This window comes from Panthera leo, chromosome C2 (assembly GCF_018350215.1).
Source record: "Panthera leo isolate Ple1 chromosome C2, P.leo_Ple1_pat1.1, whole genome shotgun sequence".
Lineage (NCBI taxonomy): Eukaryota > Metazoa > Chordata > Mammalia > Carnivora > Felidae > Panthera > Panthera leo.
This window is the reverse complement of record NC_056687.1, coordinates 128,764,005-128,788,089: the sequence shown is the minus strand read 5'-3', so window position 1 is coordinate 128,788,089 and position 24,085 is coordinate 128,764,005. Positions and strand designations below refer to the sequence as shown.

General features: G+C 38.7%; 1 protein-coding gene across 4 annotated transcripts in view; it reads right to left on the bottom strand.

Moving 5' to 3' along the window:
• Nucleotides 1-16,054, bottom strand: part of TOPBP1 (DNA topoisomerase II binding protein 1) — a 61,447-nt gene extending 45,393 nt beyond the window's left edge. Inside the window, exons 1-10 of one of the 4 annotated variants that reach the window (XM_042955308.1) lie at nt 15,952-16,054; nt 15,236-15,326; nt 13,550-13,684; nt 11,954-12,097; nt 11,121-11,302; nt 9,808-10,004; nt 8,746-8,925; nt 7,890-8,059; nt 5,382-5,545; nt 4,985-5,232 (exon numbers count right to left, since the gene is read on the bottom strand). In XM_042955308.1, coding sequence (XP_042811242.1) covers nt 4,985-5,232; nt 5,382-5,545; nt 7,890-8,059; nt 8,746-8,925; nt 9,808-10,004; nt 11,121-11,302; nt 11,954-12,097; nt 13,550-13,684; nt 15,236-15,319 — 1,504 coding nt within the window. In that variant the 5' untranslated portion in view covers nt 15,320-15,326; nt 15,952-16,054. Of the gene's footprint in view, nt 1-4,984; nt 5,233-5,381; nt 5,546-7,889; nt 8,060-8,745; nt 8,926-9,807; nt 10,005-11,120; nt 11,303-11,953; nt 12,098-12,906; nt 13,072-13,549; nt 13,685-15,235; nt 15,327-15,951 lie in introns of those variants that run through there. The other 3 variants (XM_042955309.1, XM_042955310.1, XM_042955311.1) reach the window with 3 other exon arrangements.
• Nucleotides 16,055-24,085: the final 8,031 nt, after the last annotated feature.

Sequence of the window (24,085 nt, the reverse complement as noted above, 5' to 3'; positions counted from 1 at the left end):
CGGCAATGTGCAAAAGAATGAAATTGGACCACTTTCTTACATCATACACAAAAATGGATTAAAGACCTAAATGTGAGACCTGAAACGATAAAATTCCTAGAAAAGAACACAGACGGTAACCTCTTTGACACTGGCCATAGCAACTTCTTTCTAGATAGGTCTCCTGAGGCAAGAGAAACAAAAGCAAAAATAAACTATTGGAATATTACATCAAAATAAAAAGCTTCTGCAGAGAAGAAAACAATCAACAAAACTAAAAGGCAGCCTACAAAATGGGAGGATATTCCTTTCCAGTAAAGGGTTAGTATCCAAAATATATAAAGAACTTCTACAACTCAACACCCAAAAAGCAAGAAATCCAATTAAAAAATGGGCAGACGATATGAACAGTCATTTCTTTAAAGAAAGCATCCAGATGGCCAAAAGACACATGAAGAGATGCTCACTATCACTCATCAGGGAAATGCAAATCAAAACTGCAATGTGCTATCACCTCACATGTCAGAAAGGCTAAAATCAAAAACACTAGAAACAAATGTCAGTGAGGATGTGGAGAAAAGGGAACCCTCATGCACTGTTGGTGGGAATGCAAACTGGTGGAGCCATTGTAGAAAACAGTAGGGAGTTTCCTCAAAAAGTTAAAAATAGAACTACCCTATGATCAGCAATCGCACTAGGTATTTACCCAAAGGATATAAGAGCACTAATTCAAAGGGATACCAGAGCCCCTATGTTGATAGCAGCATTATTTACAACAGACAAGATATGGAAGCAGCCCAAGTGTCCAGTGAATGATGAATGGATAAAGAAGATGTAGCGTGTTCATGTGTGTGCATGTGCGTGCACACGCACATGCACGCACACACACACACGCACACAATGGAGTATTATCCAGCTATCAAAAAGAAGGAAATCTTGCCACTTGCAATGACATGGATGAAGCTACAGAATATAATGCTAAGCAAAATAAGTCACTGGCAAATACCATATAATTTCACTCATATGTGGAATTTAAGAAAGAAAACAAACAGACAAAAAGAAAAAAAATAAGAGACAGGGGCGCCTGGGTGGCTCAGTCGGTTAAGGCTCCAACTCTTGATTTGGTTCAGGTCATGATCTGTGAGTTTGAGCCCTGGGTCAGGCTCTGCGCTAGTGGTGCAGAGCCTGCTTGGGATTCTCTCCCTCTTCCTCTCTCTGCCCCTCCCCTCCCTGTTCGTGCTCTCTCTCTCAAAATAAATAAACTTAAAAAAAAATAAGACAAATCAAGAAACAGATTCTTAATTATAGAGAACTGGTGTTTACGAGAGGGGTGGTGAATCAGCAGGATGGGTTAAACAGGTGACTGGGATTAAGGAGTGCACCAGGTGATATACGGACTTGTCCAATCACTATACTGCATACATGAAACTAGTATAACACTGTATGTTAACTCACTGGAATTAAAGCTAAAAAAGAAAAAGATAAAATGCTGCAAATTCCCTTCTAGAAATATGATAGGCTAGACATGCAAAACCCTCTCATTAAAAGCACTTGAAAATAAAGAATAAAATATTAAAGGCATCAGTACAAATGCAGAGCTGAATCTGCAAGAAAGCAAGAAATCAAGGACTGAAAATGAAGTAGTATCATGAATCCAGAGCACTGAGTGGTTACTAAAACTAATGGTTACCCTGAATCTATTTTTCCAGAAACTTAGATTCTCAGAATTCAGGAACATCACGTGGAGGGAAACAACTTAAGCCTTTGGTCTCACACAAATTAGAGGTGGGGTGGAGTACACAATGAGTAAACAAACCCAGAAACCCTAAAGGGAAATGTCTAGTTACAATGCAGACCAAAATCAATCAAACAACAACAAAAAATCTACCCTGCAAAGGAGATGACAAATACACTTGATTTTGGCTTTGGGTCAAGGGGGAAAAAGATCTCTCCTGAGAATTTGTTATCATAGGCTGGGTCCTCAAAGTAGGTGAAGAGTACAAATTCACACTAGCCTGGTGGTCCAAAAAACATCCAGCCAATAAACTGAGATGTGTCCTGAGTTGGAAAACCCTTAGACTTCTGGCAGATTTAAATATGAACCCTTTCTAGAGGAACAAACCCTCACCTTCAAGCTTCTTAGAATTTCCAGAGGCCTAATGAGTTTATAATATCACAAAGACATGAAGAAACTAGGCAGCATGAACAGAGAACTACTTCTCCCCTCCATTCATAATACTGCAGTATGTTTAATGTGTTTCAAGAAATAATTAATAAGACATGAATACAGAATAAGATTATTAACAGAACTTCTAGGAACTGAAAAAAATAATTATTGAAATAAAAAATTTAATGGATGGGTTAAACACATTAGGCAATAGCTAAACAGAGAAACAGTGATGTGAAAGGAAATCCTGAATAAATTACACATAATAAATCACAGAAAGACAAAAAGATGAAATCAGAAGGGCAGGTTAAGTGATCCATACACAGAGTAATGGCAGTTAGAAAATATAGAGTGGTGAAGAAGCAATATTCAAAGTGATAATAGATGAAAAATGTTTTACAATGAAGTAAAAAGACAAAAACCCCCCACTAATCCTTAATTTAGAAAGCACAATGAATTGCACGTAGGACAAGTACATGGTAAAACTCTAGGATACAAGAAATAAAAGGAGATATTAAAAAAGGCCAGAAAAAAAGAAAAAGACTTCCTACAAAAGAATAACAATTAGACTGAATGACTTCTTATCCACCAGCCACAGAAAGAGGACAATGAAATAACATCTCCCAAGAGCTCAAAGTAACTGTCTAGGACTGTATTCAGAGAAGAACTATTTTTTAAGGCAAAGGCAAGATAAAGACATTAACAGAAACTGAAGGAATTTCTAAAGGATATATTTTATAGGAGGAAAGAAAATGATTCCAGAGGAGAGGTCTCAGATGCCAACAAGGAATGGGAAGCAAAGAAATCGCTAAATATGTTGATAAATCAAAACAAATATGGGCCACATGAAACAATAAGTATCTAATTGTGAGATTAAAAAAGACAATGAAAATACTAGCCCAAATCACATAAATTGAGTGTACTAGTGAGTGTGTGTAGAGGGGTGTGATTAGCAAGATGTTGAAGATAGTGTTATAAAGTTTTTGTACTTAAGATGAAGATCAGGGGCGCCTGGGTGGCTCAGTCAGTTAAGCGTCCAACTTCAGCTCAGGTCATGATCTCACGGTTCGTGAGTTCGAGCCCCGCGTTGGGCTGTGTGCTGACAGCTTGGAGCTTGGAGCCTGGAGCCTGCTTCTGACTCTGTGTCTCCCTCTCTCCGCCCCTCCCCTGCTCATGCTCTGTCTCTCTCTCTCCCAAAAATAAATAAAAACATTAAAAAAAAAAAAAAAAAGATGAAGATCAAAATTCTGATTAACTTTAGATTTCAAGTTATGATGCACCTTTAAGTTCCAAGGGTAATCACTGAAAATAAAAACAGATCTAACTTCTACATTAGAAGAAGGAAGACAGAGAGTTGGGAGACTGAGGTAAGAGGGGGCAAGCTCAAGCTACCCAAAAGGCAAAAATTTTAAACAAAGAAGCATAGAAAAATGAGACAAACAAAAAGCACAAAATAAGATGGCATAAAATAATAAAAATAGATCACAAGTAACAATAAAAGAAAACTGACCAAATTTGCAGTTAAGAAAACAAGTCAGTCACACTAAATGAATACTCACACGAGGCACAGATAGTTGTATTAATATCAGATAAAACAGATTTTAAGGAAAAAAATTAGGAAAATGAGAATCATCATGTAATAAAACATCAAGATATATTAAAAAATTAAATCTGACAGAACTACATGGAGAAACTGTCAAAGCCACCATTATGGTGGTGGAGTTTAACATCTCTATTTCATTAATTCAGATAGAGCAGACAAAACATGGTATCATATGCATGTATAGAAACCTCCACGCAATCACAGAGGCATGGTTAAGAACAATCTCAGCCGTACTGTTTGTACTGGCAAAAAAAAGACACAATATAAATGTCTATAGGTGGGAAAATGGATACAATGTGGTGTATTCACAACCAGTTACTTGGATTAGATAAATCTCTCTCATGGTTGGAGGAGAATAGCAAAAAAGTACTTACCATATGTCATTTATATAAGTTAAAATACACACAAATTAAAGAGTATATACATTGCAAACAGATATATACACATGTAAACTATAAGGAAAATGGGGAGACTTACAGGAGGCTTTTGGTATAGTGGAATATTCTATTTTTTTTTTATACCTAGGTAGTAGCATATGGTTACGCATCACATTATTCTTCATATCTTTCTCAATGTACTAAATATTTCACAGTAACTTTTTACATTTTTTTTTTTTGCATTTATTTATTTTTGAGAGACAAAGAGTACAGTGGGGGAGGGGCAGAGGGAGAGGGAGACACAGAATCTGAAGCAGGCTCCAGGCTCTGAGCTGTCAGCACAGAGCCCGACATGGGGCTCAAACTCACAAACTGTGAGATCATGACCTGAGCTGAAGTCGGACACTCAACCGACTGAGCCACCCAGGCGCCCCTCACAGTAACTTTTTCTTAAAAAAGAAGAAATGCTGCTCACAACTCTTCACTGGCAGTTTTCCTTCCCATTCTGAGACGATTACATACAGAGGTCACAGTTCACAGTGCAGCACTGTATGCATTAAAGATCACAATAACCAAGTAAGAGGTAATTAATTACAAGGTTAAAATAAAAATTCATGCTGTTACAAACTCACACAAAGTGATGCTGGTATATAAAACAGATCAAAGTGGAGATAGTTGAAGAGAGGAGGAGGTCAGAGGGTTCAGCACCCCTTGGCCTTGCCTGCTTACAAAAAGTAACAAACATAAAACATTAAGAAAAAGGTTTAACTTAAAATCTAGAAAACCTGGTAGAAATCACATATGTATGCATTCCTCTTCTAAATTTATGACTGTAAATACTAATCAACTATTTCTTACCCGCTGTTGTGTTATTATTTACATACTGAGAGAGGAGATCTTCATCAGCTTGCTCATGTTTTCCATCAGGAGTAGAGTCCTTCTTGGAGGAGCTGTTGTTCTTTTTTAAAGGGGCTGTTTGACTTTCAGGTTTATCCGAAACTGGAATTTCCACTGGTTGGTAGTTAGCATGGATATATGGCTCTTCAGGAAGTATATAACCTTTACTAAAACACTCTAGCAACCATTTTGCTCCCACTACATGAGGCCTACAAAAATAGTACATAATTATATATTAGTTCAAACTATAAAGACCATCATCCCACTTGCCATGCTGTTTCCAAAACCACATGGATATGCAATTTTAAGAAAAATCATTACAGAGTAGAAAATTCTTTGATATAAAAACTGACAAAACCTGTGAGCCGATTTATCCCAAAACTGCTTCAATTCATCATCATAATCTCCCACAATAACATGAGTTACATCTTCATTGAGCTGATTAAAACGAACTCCACCTCCACTGTTAATAAGTCTTCTCAGTTTATCTAGCTTTCTGCCACTAAAACCGCAAAGATATATCTGCAAAGAAAGAAAATATCTACTTTAGATTAATGCATTGAAGATGGCTTATTTCTCTCAACAGAAAAAGAATTATTAAAAAAATATATATCTAAATCCATTGTGTATAAATAAGACAACTCGTGTACATTTAAAATACATTAAGAATGGAATGTATTCTGAAACTTGGATTTTTTTTTAACAATTCTGAAATTTTTACTATTACTTCTTCACAGTTCTATAGCATCATCATCCTTCACAGTAGACACCTGATATGTATTTTAAGGCTTTAATAAAATAGAAGCTAGAATTCAATTATCTTCTGAATATTAGTGCACAGCAATGTCTAAAATGCCGGTAGCTTCTTAAATATTGAATATCTTACTATTTGTAAATTTTAGATTATAGAAATAAACTGGAGTTTATATGTCTGAGTTCAGGAAACCTGGGTTTAAATTTTGGCTCAGCTGTCAATAATTAATTACATGACCACAGTAAGTTACTCAGGCTCTTTAAATCAATTTTCTTACCCATAAATTAAGATACCTTTTACACAGAGTTGATTACACAAGATAATTTAAGTCAAGCTGAGGATCGTGCTTTGACAATAATACATATGCAAAAATTTATTTTTAACTATCAGTATGTATGTATTGAAACCAATTTAATAAATATAAAAATCGTTTTCATCTCTATTTTACATGTGTCTTTAAAAAAATTTCTTAATAACTGCATTTATATCCCAAATTAAATAACCTCCATTAGAATATATTTGAACAAAAATGAGGAATCATGATTTCTGTCACATAAATTTCCTATAAGAATAATTAAAAGTCATATCCAGAATTGGCAGGGTCTAGGATAAAAAAGAGTATACAAGATACTCTCTGTTCTGCTAATACGTTGGTAAGTTTTTATTAGTTTTTTTTTTTTTAATTTTTTTTTTTTTAACGTTTATTTATTTTTGAGACAGAGAGAGACACAGCATGAACGGGGGAGGGGCAGAGAGAGAGGGAGACACAGAATCGGAAGCAAGCTCCAGGCTCTGAGCCATCAGCCCAGAGCCCGACGCGGGGCTCGAACTCGCGGACCGCGAGATCGTGACCTGAGCTGAAGTCGGACGCTTAACTGACTGAGCCACCCAGGCGCCCCTAGTTTTTTAATGTTTATTCATTTTTGAGAGACAGAGACAGACCATGAGAGGGGGAGGGCAGAAGGAGAGAGGGAGACAGAGAATCCAAAGCAGACTCTAGGCTCTGAGCTGTCAGCACAGAGCCCGACATGGGGCTCGAACTCACAAGCTGTGCGATCACGACCTGAGCTGAAGTTGGACGCTTAACCAACTGAGCCACCCAGGAGCCCCATAAATTGGTAAGTTTTATAAGTTTAGAAGGATAAGGTAATCTGCCCAATTTCCTCTCTTAACAATAAAACAGGGTTACATCTTTGCTATTGAGAATTAATGTATAGCCTACTCACTCTACAAGTAGAAAAATTATATATATGCATTTTTTAAAGTTTATTTATTTTTAGAGTGCACATGCGAGTGGGGAAGGGGCAGAAAGAGAGAAGGAGAAAGACAAAACCATGCTGACAGCATGGAGCCTGAGGCAGGGCTGGATCCCATGAACTGTGAGATCATAACCTGAGCCCAAATAAAGAGGTTGACACTTAACCGACTGAGCCACCCAAGCACCCCTACATAGAAATATATTAAATAAGTATTCAGCTCTAGGAGATAAATAGCATAGGATGTTTTCATCAAGGCACTTATAAAACAATTATTCATACATTAAAAAATTAAGTAGCCCAAGGGACACTAAACAAAGCAGTGGGTCTAATGGAATATAGGACCCTGGAATAAAGCCTAGGAATATAGGCTTTGGAGTAGATGTCTGTCTACTTAATGTCTGTGTGATTCTGAACAAGAATTTTAATCTGCTAAGCCTCAGTCTCAGGGTAATACTCATTTTAGATTTGTGGGAATTAAATGAGATTATATATAACATATTAACAACATGCACAGTCTAACATGTTAGAAACACTTATTAAGTGACAGTTATAAATAAAAATCCATTAAGTGGTTCAGAAACTAAGTGGTCTCAAAACAGAGTAGAAAGATTACTGGTAAGGATGGTTCAGAATTGAAAATAATAAAAACTTTGAAAGCTACAAATGAAGGCACATCCCAGGCAGAGGGACCCTGACAGCTAAAGGACAGGTATGGCCTAATGTTTGCCTCTGCTTAGCTAGGGTGAAGGTTTACGTAGACAAAGAGCAAGCCCAACTCTGAGGTGTCTTCAAAGTTAGGCTAGGTAGCACTGATGTATATTATCACTGCATGTATTACATGATAAAGACATACCCGACAACCATCTAGTAAATCTTCAGGTGCTTGAAATGCACTGACATCCAGATTTTCTAGATTTTCAAGTGTAGGCTCCACTTTGCTATTAAGAACTGAATTATATATCGATTCATTTATGCAACTTGCATTGATGTTGGAAATATGGCTGACATCCGAAAGAGTACGACCTACATATCAAACAAAGATGTAGAAATTTATGGAGATAAAAATGTGATTACCTACTTCCCTATAGATTAACTTTTCTTATACACAAAGGGCTGTGAACAATTTTCAAAGTAAGAATCAAATGTTTTTACTGAAGTCTTGGTGGCCAAGTGAGAAGGGAAAATGAAACTAACTTTCACATCTTTTTCAAATAAAAATAAATTTAATATATTTTAATAGTGGCTTGCTTCCATTAAAAATCGGAAGTTGCTGGCTGTAGGGTCCAGGAAAGAAGAAAGCATAACATCTGATAAATTGCCAACATGGCACCTATAAGATAGAAATGATTTTAAATTTTACATGAATACAGATGGTCTATAACAACTGCAGTAAACTAATAAAAATGTATTACTATTTGAACATCAGTCAAGTTCTGAAAAATCTTTTAAGTCTTTATTAGTATTCTTGATTTCTTTAATCATCTTTTGCATTCAATCAGAAAAATAAAGAAAATACATTCATTATAAAAAGAAATACCAGGAGTTCTGGACTAATTTTCATACAATTTAGTTATTATACAACTATGCCTGGGAGCATACCAAGAAAGAATGACATTCCTTACTATATCTAACTGATTCTATTTACAAATCAATTCTTACATAGAAAACTGTTAAAAATGACTGTTTACTTTAATCCCACTGAGACTTACTATCAACTGTGTTGATCTGGCCAGTAGGAGTTGAAGTATCAGGTACAGTCTTTGTTTCCGGTCGAGGCTCTGTCTTGTATATGGATTCATCCTGACAAAAACCTTTGTCAACACTGTCAAAAAACCACTGTGTGGTCACACAGTGTACATTCCATTTCTTGGCACATTCATATTTTTGACCTATTATGTTTATTAAGAAACAGAAAGAGAAATGTAACCATTAAAATCTATCTCTGTAGAAATATTCATAGTATTACAGGTTATGGGGAAAAACTCACCTGAAACAAAATTAAAGTTACCACTTCTTACTTTCAAACAGTATGCTATACAGTATATTAAAAAATAATATTTTAAGTTATTACTCAACTATATTTTCCATGTGTTGTGTAAATACACATGCCATATAAGGGGGTTTAATCTCTTAAAATTGAGTAATTTATGGGGTGCCTGGGTGGCTCAGTCAGTTGAGAGTCTGACTCCAGATTTAGGCTCAGGTCATAATCTCAGTTTGTGGGTTTGAGCCCCATGCTGGGTTCTGTGCTAACAGCACAGAGCCTGCTTGGGATTCTCTCCCTCTCCCACTCCACTGCTCATGCTCTCTCTTGCTCTCTCTCTCAAAATAAGTAACATTAAAAAAAAATAAAATAAAACTGAGGAATAAATGTGGGGTAACTGAAATGGTAATGCATTTTCTTCTTTTAACTGCCTCATGTGCTGCAAGGTATATCTGCAGGTTACAACTTGTAGTTCATCTAATAAAGCTGATTTGTTCAATTAAAAACTAAGCCAAGCCTTTTGTCATTAGAAAGAAATGTAATTTAGCTACATTAGCCTTTTTTTATTCATCCAAATTTCTTGTCCTGTAAGTTTTTTTAATGATCTGAATAAACCTGGATAGTCATGTAATTTTTCTACAGATTGTAAACCAAACTCTCTTTGTAAGATTTCAGAGGAAAAAAATATACCAGATTTGTAACATATCAGAAGGAAAAGCTATTCTGTAAACATCTTCAAATGTTAAATACTAGGGAAAATTCTGTACTTTTTTGCATATAGTTTTACCTTTCGGTTCTTGCACAATGAGGTGTGTACATTCATTCATTTTCAGTTGTCCCATGTATTGACCTCCATGCTTAACTGTGAGTTGCTGAATTGCCTTTCTTTCTGAGCCACACAAGCCAGTCACACAGATTGTGCAACCAAGAAAAATAGGACACTTGAAGTCTTCCATGTTTATATCAGTATATCTGGCTATTTTTCTGGGGAAAGTAAGTAACAAGGAAAAAATAAACATTTTAATATACTAGTTTAAAATTTACCAGAATAATAATGACAACAGAAATCATTAAGGCTTTCCTCATTTTTTTAGGATTTTAATCATTTTTAAGGGAAACTGACAAACACGCAAAATTACACTAATTGCTCATCTAGCTCAACACTATGTCACTAATGAAAAGTAATACTTCAGATAGAGTTTCTCAAATAAAACTGTTCTGAGGGAAAATATATTTCATTAACTCTTTAAATCCATGCCAAAGTGGTGTGTTTTCCAAAATTTTAGGTCTGAAACACCTACAAACTCAAAACAATCTTGGTTGCCTACCAGAAAAGGAGACTTTTTTTCCTTCCCTTATACCATATGGATAATATGCAAGGATTTTTAGTTGAATACCAACAAAAATATCATTACCATTTTGTTTCCATGCAAGACAGACATGCTGGGAATGCAGGTTCCGATGCGGAGACATGTTTAGGATGTGTTGGACAGTGCTGAGAGGAAGACTGGAAAAATGCCTATTCCTAAGGTCTATGAAGGCAAGCATGTATCCTGCTTTGCTCACTATGTATATCTAACGCCTAGCTCAGGCCAGGTACGTAAAGTGAGCTTGATTAACATTTGCTGAAGGACCACAACTTAGTCAATGGCTTACATATGTTTACATTCAACTTTACACAGACCGACATCTTTGGGAGGGAATACAATTGCCAAAATGGTAATTCACTCTCCATCTTAATATATGGGCAGAGTAGTGGAAGGGTAATGCAACTTAAGAGTGACAATTGCTACAGTGATCATCTCAACTATTTTACAAGCATTTACTGCTGCTAACAACTTTATCATCAAAGCATTTCTTACCTTGAAGCTAGTATTAAATCAATAGCCTATTCTACCTATTAACTAATACCTTGACAATAAGAGCCTGCAGATTCTGCTCTCTTGTTTTCACTGAAGGTTAAGAACCCCATTTTTTGTCCCTGAATAACAAATCCCGAAAGAACAACATAAAACCTCCCCTATAAAAACCCACAATAGGCCAAAATGATCGCATGTATCATTTTTTTAAATCTAGAACACATCTAAATGTCTTTCTTACTTCTCTTGTGACTTCTCCCAAAGTGTTTCAATCCAAGAAGGAAGCAAAATAGGTTTCTTTAGGTTTGCAGCAACTAAATATTTTTTGCTGCCAACTTCTCCTGCAATAAGGTGAGTTACTGATATATTAAGATCTCTGTATACTCGTCCACCCATCATTTGTACATATTTATGAACTTCTTCCTGTAAACCCAAAAGAAAATATGTTAATATTAAAGCAAACAGTATCTCTGCCATTTTTAATACAAAGACTCATAAATATCTTTTGTTGTTGTTAGCTTTAAGGCACAAATGTTTCTCACCACTATAAAGTTAAATAATCAAATTACTTTTTGTATAAAGATAAATATGAAATATAAATTCAAAAATAATTACCTTCACACATTATTTTCCTATATTTGTTTCTTTCAACTCCATGAGTTTATTTCTTTTAAATATAAATTTTATACATTACATATAAAAATACATATTTTTATCGCTTAGAAAGCATTATCAAAGCATTTCTTACCTTGGAGCTAATGCTAGACCCATAGCCCTTTCTACCTGTCAACATTTTTTTAGAAGATCGACCATCTACAGTGGAAAAAATATGACTCAAACTCTAACTCATCAACTGCAGAAAGGAAAAAGGGAGTTTTCTTTCAAGTAGTCAGTTTTCAATTAAACAGATGCTACTGTATTCGTTAAAATAGAAAAGACTGTACACTGTTGTATACTGACTTTGTGTAAGCCATGAACACCAACTACAAAGTCTTTCAAAGTGTCTCCTACACAGTGGAAGATTAAGTGTGGAGATATATATATATATTGGTCATGATTTTCCTCAACACTTACCCTTTTGTCTTTTTCCAGGCTTGTACAAGATACAGTTACATCAGACATAACCATATTAAAAACTGGATGTTCGGCTCTTGGGACACATCGCTGGTGGTGCACACAAAATATGACTACTTGAGGGCCAACAATTCTGCAGCCAAGCTATAAAAAGAGGGAGAAAGTTTAGTATGTAGGAAAAGACGTCCTGTATTATGAAATTACATTTTGTAATATTTACCAATTATTTACAGAAGGTGATGACCACTGCAGAAAAATCCCCAAATTGTTATAAGAAAAATTATTTAATTTCTTAGGGACACAACACACTAAATAAACACACATGCAAATCAAACAATGCAGTCTATCAAAAGAAATAAGCTTCAAGAGCCACATCAGTCAAAGTTGTCACCAAATTTTAATCTCTAAAACAAACACAGCCTTAATGATAGGGTGTATGAGTAACAGTCTTATGCTATAATAATTAGGAAATATCCATTATATACTTTTTAAATGAAGTACCCAGCCAACCAAGCAGTTTAAAATAATAAGAGCCTCACTGATCCCCTTCTAAAATACCTACACTGTCACACACACAAAAAATAATCCTAGGCAGTTTCTACATCTGCGTTTAAACACTTTGTCTTCAACTCAATGTCTTTCCAAGATGCACAAAGACTTCTCTATGGTATTACAGATTGCTAAAAAAGTGACCTTTCATTTTCATTGATAACTAAGTTAACAAAAGTGACAGTCTTGCTCAACATCAGCACATTCAAGCCAGAACTAAAAAGTCTGTGGGTGATTTAAATCATGACTGATTTAAAGATCTAAAAGGCAAATGATTACTGCTATCTTTTTGTTCAGCCATAGGAAAAGTGAATTTTTAATGCTATTGATTCTATCTGACAAGGAATGTTATTTCCAAAAGGAGGGTAAGACCAACAATGCTTTTGGCAAAGGTGGGCACAGACCTTCCATAAATTGTGCAGATACTGCATCTACCTACTCTTCTATGTTTTCTTCTCCTTCAAACAAGAATCACTTCTTTGTTATCTGCATGGAATTACAGCCAGTTTACTTTTATTTCAATGCTTCTCTCTTGTCCAGACACCAAAAAAGTAATGAGTCAGTAGACTCTGGAAATCAACAAAAAGAAATAAGATGGCTCATTGGTATATTGCAATACTCATCTCCAAAATGCTTCTTTCTTAGCATATAATGTTTCAGACCCTGCACAAGGTACAGATACTAAAATTCTGTGTGTAAGAGCACAAAGGAAAGACAGTAAGTAACCAAGAGTTACGTTGAGATCTCTTCCTATCTTTACTGAAAATTTTGCAATCAAACTGAGTTTAAGTACAGAACTCCATCACTAAAATGTTTCATTACTATAGAGTTCACTTAAACTAAATGAAGTTAAATCTTCTAAAATACAAAAGCCTATTGTAACATTATTAGCCTTTAAAAGTATTATTCTGGTCTCCTAAAACCAAAGGATTCCTCTATATTCATAATCTGCATAATATTTCATGGTCGATAAAGAATTTATATCCACTGAAGCAAAAACAAAACGAAAATCAGACTACGGAAGGAACACACTAAAAGTTGGCAAACCTTTTTGAGGTGATCAAAGACATTGCCACTAAATGGGTCACAGATATAAAGTGACCTATCATTCTCCTTCATGTTTAATGCCTCTTCTTCTGTAATAATCTGAAGATATTCTTCTGATTGGAACTCTTTTATTGACTGAAAGAAAAAATGAAAGAATGCACCTGAAATTTTTCTCCTGTATTTAAGTCCTATAAATTTTACCTTCAAAATCCATCTCCAATCCAATCTTTTTCCCTTTGAAAGCTACCATCATCTCTCCCCTCGACCTCTGCAGAAGTTTCCAAAGTGGTTCCTTCTCTCTTCCTTGCCCTAAATCTATTCACCAGACAGCAGCTAGTAATCTCTTTCACAATACAAATCAGGTGATGAGTCTGGGCCCCTGCCTATCTCCCCATTATTACCTTCTACCTCTCATCTCTCTTGCTTACTCTTCTCTAGCCTCCTGCTTTCTTGCTGAGCCTGGAACAAGCTAAGCATGACCTCATTAGAGGTCTTGCTCTTGTTCCCACTACCTGGAATATTCTTCTTCCAGGTCTTTACCTGACTTGATCCGTCACTTCAATCAGATATGCTCAAATGAAAAAGTAAAAGTCTTTACAATGGCCCTCAAGGCCTTTTACATGACCTCTTTATTCTTACTCTCTAAAGCACCCCTTAATATTCTTCCCCCATCCCTTGTTCACTACACTTTAGCCACATTAATGTTGGACAGACACTCCCAAGTACTTTCTCAGGGGCCTGTGTATAGTTGTTCTCCCTGCCTGAAAGCTTCACCCCAGACATACATATGGTTAACTATCTCAACTCCTTCAACTGCACTCAATTATCATCTTCTCCATAAAGCCTTCACTGATCATACTCTACTTAAAATTGTAACTTCCCTCCTCCCCCAGCAAACATCCTCTAGAACCCCTTAACCTGTTTTACTCTTTTCTCTTCCCATAGCACTTAGCACCTTGTAACATATAGAGTTTACTCATTTATCCTACCTGATTTATGTCTAGTTCCTCCTGCTAAAATAGAATGTAAGCTCTGAGAGAGCATGGACCTTTGCCTGTTGTGATCACTGATGTATCCCAAGTACTAGAACAGTCCTTAACAGGTCATGACACTCAGTAATTATTTGCTGAATGAACTTGAGAGAAAAACCTGCTACAATAATGCTTCTTAAACTTTAATATACACAGTAATCACACTGAAGATCTTGTTAAAATGCAGGTGCTAACTGGGAAGTCTCAGTTGGGCCCAATGTTCTGCATTTCCAACTCTACTAATGCTACTGGGGTCTGTGAGTATCAAGGCTCTACAAAACCCCCTACATCTTCCCATATTACACTGTACACAATGAAACATACTTTTAACGCCAAAAAATTAAGTGTAACCAGTACACAACAGATTCATATTTCTTCAACACACAAAGGTCTACTCTGATTAGTACACATAGAAAGAAATGTAATTTCCAAGAATAGCAGGTGTGTTACTTTCAATAAATGTCATAATAGACTTATGCTCTCCAAAATACACAATGTTTACATCAACCCCAAAATATGTATCACATCTATACTAATATAGACTACAGTAAAACTTCAAAAATAACTAAGACATAAGAAGCCCAATAAATCAAAAACACTAAAAAGGAGGAAATGAATTCATAGCATCAAACAAGGCGTTTTCAAGCACCCTTACCTCAAGAGCTTTAAAAAAACATTCGGTATTGTCTGAAGACTTTAAAAACTTCACAAGAAACGGTTCTTTGTCATTTCTGGACATTTTTGAACTGTCAAAATAAGGGAGCCATTAACAAGGACAAAAACACATCCCGTATGAAGTTAAACGTTAAGAGCAGCTATTTTTCTGTGCCGACAACAACTCCCAAGGATAGAGATGCTGGCTTTGCCCAGGAATTCGTTTATTAGTTTCTAGGAAACGCTAGAATGTGGGCAAAGTCGAGAAAAAAAAGTGACAACAATCCATGCAAATCAGAAGACGACATTAATGTCCCTAAATTGACTACACTCAGGGCTTTTGTTATGGGGCTCTAAGACCCCTAAGCCCATGGGGCATTCAGTTGCGCTTAGCTTAAAGATACACAGAACGAAACTGTCCACGACCCTCGAGGTTTGTTCACTCCTCAGTAAACGGACTTCAATATATAAACGGAAAACCGGTTAGCAAGGTCATGCCCCTAGAGGGCCGAATGCTCTTGCTCGCCAGCTCCCAGAGAAAGGCCCGACTCTAGGTTCAACCGCAGTCACGTCCTCTCCGGCGTCAAAGCCTCACCCGCCGGTCCATGGGCCATTTACACGGACGGGGGAAACGAGGCCCCTAAGGCCAGAGGAAGTGTAGCGACCCCCCAATTAGGGTGAGGAAGGAGCTGGGTCCTCTCTCCGTGCCTCCCTCACCTCTGTGAAGCCTGGGGGTCTTCGGGCGGCGAGTTAGGGTGAGCGTGGCCCGCAAGACGGTGGCTGGGGTCGGGCGCCACCCCGGCGCACACCCGCCGCAGCCGGCGGCGCCCCCGACCCGAAGCAAACGTAAAACCCGGAAATTGCTGAGGCCGCGAACCGACTTTCGCGCCAACCGCGCGGAGGCGCCCGCCTCTTCCGGCGGAAGTGAGCCCAGCCGCAGTTGCGGGAGGAGGGCGGAGATGTCAAAAGTCGCGGTGGCGGCGGGTTTAGTGCTATTGCAAGCTGGCTTAGGGGTTACGAGGGCTTAGGGCTTTGGGTGGGGTGGGTGCGTGGGCAGGGGGAAGGGGCGCTAAGCTCCCCTGGGAGTTGGCAAGCTGCTCACGGGAAGACCTGGCACATCGAAAAATAAAGCCCTGGGGAAAAAAGAGTTTCCTTAATCAGTATTTTACACCTGCCGTATGCCAGGCAGTGCGCGTAAAACCATATAGTATGGTTCAAAACAACTCTATGAGGCAAATAGTGGTATCTCCGTTTTACAGATGTGAAAACTGAAGCTTAGCTAAGTTAAATGATGTAAGGTCACACAGTAAGTGGTAGAATTAAAACTGCAGCCAAGTCTTTTTGATCCCACAGATAGGGTCCTTTTCTCTCCAATATTGGTGGAATATAAGCACCACCTACCACAGCCAAATGACCTGAAGGGAAGAAAGCTGTCAGGATGACTTAAACTACACACCTAGTGCGAAGGGATATGCACCCCTCCCCTCTGCCCCCCTTCAATTAATGTCTCACTTTTTCTGTAACTCCCTGAGTGTTGGGGATACTCTGGGGTGGGCCCTAATGTTCAAATGGCAAAGGTCAGGGGGAGAGTAGTAAAATGGGACTGCAGAATCTTGGCTTGTTGATAACAACAAACAAACAAAAACTGCTAAATTTTATTCTTCACTTTTGAGATTGAGAAGCTTATAACTTTGAATTGAGTAATATGAGAGTTTAACACCATGTATCTGATTTTCTTTCTTTTTTTTTTATTTGAAAAAAAGAGTGAGCAGACTCGGGGGAGAGAGAGAGAGAGAGAGAGAGAGAATCTTAAGCATGTGCCATGCCCAGCACAGAATCTGATGTGAGTCTAAATCTCACCAACCATGAGATTATGACCTGAGTGGAATACAAGAGCCAGCACCTAACGGACTGAGCCACCCAGTCGCCCCTTTCTTTTTCTTTTTAGTGCTTAATGTTGGCAATAAGCATCTTGGGTCTAGTTGTGTGAATAAACCTGTGGAAGGTGAGTCAGAATCAGTAACACTGGGGCTCAAAGATAAAGGCCATTGTTGGGGGAGAGGGTGGGGAAAGTCTTAAAAATAAACCAAAGTTATTAGAGTTGTAAGAAAATAAGGATGATGAGGAGGAGAAGCCGCCAGTACCACAGCTTATTGTTAAGGAGCAAATCCGTCACGAAGCTGTAGCAATAATTACCGTTTGTAGGGTATGTTACAGTCAACAAAGGACTTCTGCCTGCACTATTCTCCTTTAGCCTTCTCAGCGGTCCTCTAGGATGTGGGCATCATTATCCCGTGTTGTGTAGATGGGGAAAGTGAGGCTCAGGGCTGCACAGCCAGGGAGTGCCTGCACCTGGGCTTGAGAAGAGGTAGTGTGACTGGAATCCCCTTGCCCTTCCCGACACACCACCCCGCTCCTTGTCACATGCTGCCTGCCCATCTCTGTGCCAGGAGGCAGGAGCCTGTTCCAGGCACTTCCGGGCCGAGTGGAGGCCTCACGAGAGGAGGAGAGTCATACCTGCTCTAATGAAGAGGAGGAGGAAGATGAGCTCAACCCTTTAGCTTTTGGCCAGCTGATTTTAATAGCAGAGGAGCTGATCTCATCTTTAGAGTAGACCAGGTGACAAGTTCTCCCATCTGCCTCCACATGGGCGGAGAGGGTCTGTATCTGTCCCTGAAGTACTTACTCTCAGAAAATGGAGCAGTGTTTCTTAATCTAGTATAGCACCTGGACCAGCTGTATCAGCATCAACCAGGAATTTGTTGGAAATGAAAATTCTTAGGCCTGACCTCAGACCCGCTGAGTCAGGAACTCTGCCTGTGGGTTCTAGCATTCCATTTTAACAAGTCCTCCTGCTGATTCTGATGCACCCTAAAGTCGGCCTGAACAGCATCTCTGAGGCAAGGATGAAAGTGGTGATATGGATTGTGGTTCATGAAGGTTTTTTGTGAAAACGGGGAACAGAAGAGATGTGCCCGCAGGCAGCTGCCTCAGAAGATGGGGCTCAGAATTACATTTCCCCTCACTTCTCTGGCATTCAGCGTCACCTTCCTGTTTCTTTGGCACTTCTGTCACCTAGAGTCAGACACTCTAAGCCCTGCTTGGAATAAGATTAAAGGGAACTTGATATTTAACTGTTTGTAGAATGAAAAAAAACTACAAGAAACAAATATGACAAAATAGTGACTTTGAAAATATGGATGGAGGTAATATGAGTATTTCTTGTTACATTTTGCTACATTTATAAGACTTCTGAAGATTAAAAACTAAACTAAAAATACGTATTTTTTGAGTGATAGGGTTTCATATTTAAGTTTCTAATGCTGTAAACGGATAAATTTAGGTATAACTTAAAAATGAGATTAATAAATGATTTTTATTGCTGCAGAAATCACCTTTGCAGTGGCAGAACATTTGTTTATACTGTTGTATTCAATAACCTAGAAAGTAGAGCATAAGCATACTGAGTCTGCTGAGGTGCAGGGACGAAAAGGTAAAATAGAATGTTAGTAGCATATGTTGCTACTGGCTGCATTTAATTAGGTACTATAAGAAAGAGACAAACTCAGAGAATTGGCTTGTTTGCATGCAAAACATAAAAGGGAATTTAAAAATCCCCAAATGTGGGGTTGTGCAAGGTTGGAAAAGCTGACAACATCCAGGCCCTAAAAACAAGAGATGAACTTGAGAGGTTTTGCACAACAAATGTCCCTTTCAGCTTGTCCATATGGGAAAGGTCTAGTTGAGAGGATGGTCATCCCACTGAACCTGGGTAGGTACCATCAGCTGAGAGAGAAAGAGGTGTGGGCCAAGATAGGTATCAGGCTGGAAAATTAGTCTAGGACAGAACTGTGTGTGTGGCTGCTACTGTAGGCTGACAGCTCTGCCATGACTTCCTGGAAACCTTGCATGTACCCACATAGGGAAGAGGTTGGAATTGCAGCATATCTGAGGCTCATCCAAACACCTCATGATCCTGCTGGAACATGAGAAGACAGCTAAGGAGCTGCTAGCTCAGAGGCCACCTTCCACCTGTCTTCCTGCCTCTCCTAGCAGGCTGTAATCAGGTAGTTTCTCATGGCCTCCCAGATTTCTGATGATGTATGGGGCTTTCTGGGCACCCCACCCCCCAAGAACAGAACCACTTGGCTGCTGTCTAGATTTGGCTCCTCGGTGGTGGGGTTCCCACAATGCAGGTTGCAGTCCTCAGCCCTTTTGTTTCAGAGTCATCCCTTTTGGTGTATAGGACAAGGACCCGGAGAGCTGACACCTTGCCTTCTTCTCCTCTTTTACTATCTGTGGAAGTAATCAATGAGCTAAAAGTGTCTCATGGATCTTTACCAGGCTAATCAGTCAGACCTTCCCCTTGCCCTGTATGCGTGAGGTTGATGACTAACACATGAAACTGATTGGAAGCAAATATGAAGGATACTAAGGTTTTGAGATAATTGCTCTGTGAAGGCAGCCAGAAATCTGGAGGACTCAAACTTTGACACAATCTTCAAGCTTGCACAATAGGAAATGGACGGAAAGTCATATAGCCCCTGAGGAGCACAAACTCCCTAATACCCCATCCAGATGTGGCTAGAGAGGATAATGGAGAAGGAAGACCCTCTCAGAGGGAGATGCCATGGAGGCATCCATGGAAGGCAATGAACAACAACAACAAAAAAATACTTTCAAGGAGCAAAATCTGAATCTAATCAGTCAGAGGAACCACCCAATACCTGCCCAGTAAGACTTCAAAGTTGACACTGACCAGCAACAGCTATGGGGCTCTACTCCTCTACTTTCTGAAAGGGAGTTTTATTGTAGTTACTCTGGTCCTGCTCCACCATCGTATATCAGGTATGTGATTGGGCAGGGGTGCAGAGGGGAAACAATCTGTCTTTTCAGTCCATATGTCATTGGACCATAAGGTAGATTCTTGCAGAGACTGTAGCAGACCTTTAGTGTTCCAGACACATCCCTTCAATGCCTAAGCACACTGGCAAACTTCCAGCTGCCGGCCTCTGTGTTTCTTTGCATGAAGGCATTCTCCTGATGCCAGGAGTCTGCTATGCCACCTACACAGGCCACAGGACAAGATTATGACCCATGGAAAGAATCTCAAACAATGACTCAAACTTTTCCCTGTCCCACTTTCTCATCCTCTCACCTGTGTTTCTTTACTTACCAAATATAACTTTTGAAAAGTCTTATTTAAGAGTCTGTTTTCTGGAGGAAGTCAAACTAAGACAAAAGACCCAAGACTCCAGTTTCCCTTTCAAAGTATGTGTAGTTGCAGGGAAGAAGTTGCCCAGCCAGGGATTGCAGTTCCCATCCTCTTTGCATCTGGGGGGGTGGGGGAGGGCATGTGACTGAGTTATGGCCAACAGAGTATCGGTAGAAGTCCACGAAAACCTCTCGTACTGTCTTCCACACTCCTAACTCTGCAAGTCAACACACAGGGCAGTCTTGGGAGCTACATGTTGAAAATGGCAGAGCCTCTCTCAGCCTCCACCTCTGAATGACTCACTAGAGCTGTGCAGGTAAACTCCCTACCCCTACCTCTCTGACAAATCACCACCACAGCTGCCAGTTGGGCTTTATTCTGTTAGGGTAAACCATTGAGATTTGGAACTTCATCTTTTATGGCAACTAGCACCAACCCAACCTAATCAATTCTAAACTTGGCAAAGTTTAAATTGTCTTTATTACCACAAAGGTCCTTGGGAAGAGGGAACAGGAAAATCAGTCCAAAGACAAATGCCAGAGGCCACGTGGGGAAGAGCATGGACTATGGAAGCGGGCTGTGGAATGCTGGCTCTGACATGTACTCTTGTCTGACCTTGGGCAAGTTGCTTAACCTCTCTGTGCTTTCACTTTCTTCCTGTATGAAATAGGGATAGTAATAGCATCTGCCTCATAGGGTTACTATAAATTAATATTTGAAAAGCACTTATCTCAGTGCCTGGTATACAGTTAATGATAAATTTACAAATTCCTAGTTTTCCAAAGACTGTCATGAAGTCTTTAAATTGTTTCCCACAATATAATTTTCTAACCTTCTGCTCTGCTGCTGTGACAGGTTGTGCCAAAGCAAGGGAGACAACTTTTAGCACTCTGGATGTTCTTCCTTGGCAGTATGACTTTGCCCCTGTACATAGGAACTTTTCAGAGTTTACTCCACTCAGAGGTCAGAGGGTACCTTGGCCCTATTGGATCTGGGCTGTGTTAGCTTTGGGTAGATCATTAACCTTAAGAGAAATATTCATTCCTTGACCCTATTTGGTTTTTGTCCACAGGTCTGCAGAGATTGCTCAACCCGCTTTTGAGACAAACATTTATGTGCATTTATTCATCTATTTGGTAATTTTTTGAGCCCTATATAATACCAGGCATTATTTTCCAACCTTAGGATTTGTATGTTGAACAAGAAAAATGTGATGTCTATCCTTATAGGTCCTATTTCCTTTCAAAGGTATGAATAAATGAAGGAAGAGCTAGAACATTTATAAATGAGTACAATAACCCATAAAACTCATTAATCCAGTAGTAATATACTAGAGTCTTAAGAAATAAAGATTAAAAATTAGTAGCTAACGTAGTCCTCACTTTTGCCTCTTTCATGATGAAGTAGCTTATGTAGGAATTGTGCTCTTGTTGAATACATCTAAAAGATGTGGATAAAGCACCATAAAACATCTATTTAAGAGCATTAGAGACTTAGAGGTAAAAAATTTCCAGAAAAGGGAGGGGATAACAAAGAGGTGAGATGACATTCTACAACCACATTTCCTTGGGGGAATTTGCCACTTCTCGGCACAAGACAAGAGGTATCTGGGTTTGCCTGAGCAAAGGGCCACTGCCAGCATAACTTACAGCAGTCTCAGGGCTGGAGAAACAGAAATAGAGGCAACATCTCAATGAGAAGGGAGGTACAGAGGCTAGGTCTGACAAGTCACCAGTTTCCCCCTTAAGATGTTTGGCATATTTTGAAGCTCCATGGAACAGGAGGTAAAGAAGATAGTCCCACGCCTTAGAGTAGGTGTGTTAAATTTCCTATTGCTGCTGTAACCATTCCTACAAATTTAGTGGCTTAAAACAACACACATTTATTATCTCATTGTTCTGTAGTCAGAAGTTTGAAGTGGGTCTCACTGGGCTAAACCCAAGGTGTCAGCAGGGCTAGGCTCCTTTCTGAAGGCTTGACAGGAGAATCCATTTTCTTGCCTTTTCCAGCTGTAGAACTGCTTACATTCCTTGGCTCATGACCCAATGCCCTTCCATTTTCAAAGCCAGCACAATGGCAGTCTTTCTTACATCACATCACTCAGATACTAACTCTTCTCCTTCCCTCTTCCACATTTAAAGGACATTGTGAATACAATTGCCCCCCCCAGGTAGATAATCCAGGATAATTACTTTATCCTGAGGTTGTCTGATTAGCAATTCTAATTCTATCTGCAACTTTAATCTTCCCTTGCTGTGTAACATAACACAGTCACCATTTATGGGGTTAGGACATGGATATATTTGGGGGGCCATTTTTCTCCTTACCACACCAGGCTTTCAATTGGAAGCTATGGGAGCCTACCAAAACTACAATCCAGTCTTGATTCAGCCCAACCTTGACTGATTGAAAGAGATCAGTTCCCACTCCATCTTCTTAGCAGAATAAAGCAACAAACCCACTTTGGAAATGATGGTGTATCATCTGGAGCCTCCAAAAAAATTTGTAAGCATGTCCATTTGTTCAAGCGAAAATTAGGGGTGCCTGGGTGGCTCAGTTGGTTAAGTGTCCGACTTAAGCTCAGGTCATGAACTCCCAGCTCATGGATTCAAGCCCTGCCTCGGGCTCTGTGCTGACAGCTCAGAGCCTGGAGCCTGTTTCAGATTCTGTGTCTCCCTCTCTCTGTGTCCCTCCCCCATTCATGCTCTGTGTCTCAACAAATGAATAAAGGTTAAAAATTAAAAAAAAAAAAATTAAAGGCATGCCAAGAGAACTAGATGTCCAGAAACTAACAGAAAAACATACAAAATAAATACATCTACAAATAGGCCAGATATTATAGTTAGCAGACAGACCCAGACCTTTAAAAACTATGTTCAATAGGGCCAAGAAAATAGAGAAAAATGTGATGACAGCAGAGGAAAAGATGGTGAAAATAGCGGAAAAGATGGGGAATTTCATTGGAGAACTTAAATCTAGGAAGAAAAAATCAAGTGAAAATTCTAGAAGCAAGACAGGCAGTAGTAATTCCACTATGATTGCAATAAAAAGTGTCCTTGTACTTTTGGTTTGTGATCGTGGCAGCAGCCAAGATTGCGTGGCAGAACACAAGAATCACAAAAATAAGGAAAGAAAAATTTTGCAATTCAGAAATAATCTTGTGAATGGCAAAAAGACTCTTTTACTCCAAAAAGCAATCTATGTGATTTTACACGTGAGGTTATATGAAAAGGTAATAATTGATGGTAATTTCTCACTATATGGATTTAACAGTACAATAGATACACAGAAGAGAGGATCAGTAAACTGGAAGGCAGGTCAATAGAAAATATCCAGCTGAAGCACAGTGAGAAAAAAAAAAGAATGTAGATTCAGAAAAAAAAGCATGATACAAGTGTGCAGTTTTAAAACATTACTACATGGACAATTATGTAAGTATAAAAGTAGAGTCAACAGAATAGGCAGGAGGAATATTTAAACAAATAATGAGAATTTCCAAAAATGATGAAAAACAGCCCACAGATAGGGTAAAATCACAATTAAGCACACCATGGTTAAGTCAAAGAACATAAAGAAGATAGACTATTTTTAAAAGCAGCCAGAGAAAAAGACACATAACCTTCAGAGGAACAACAG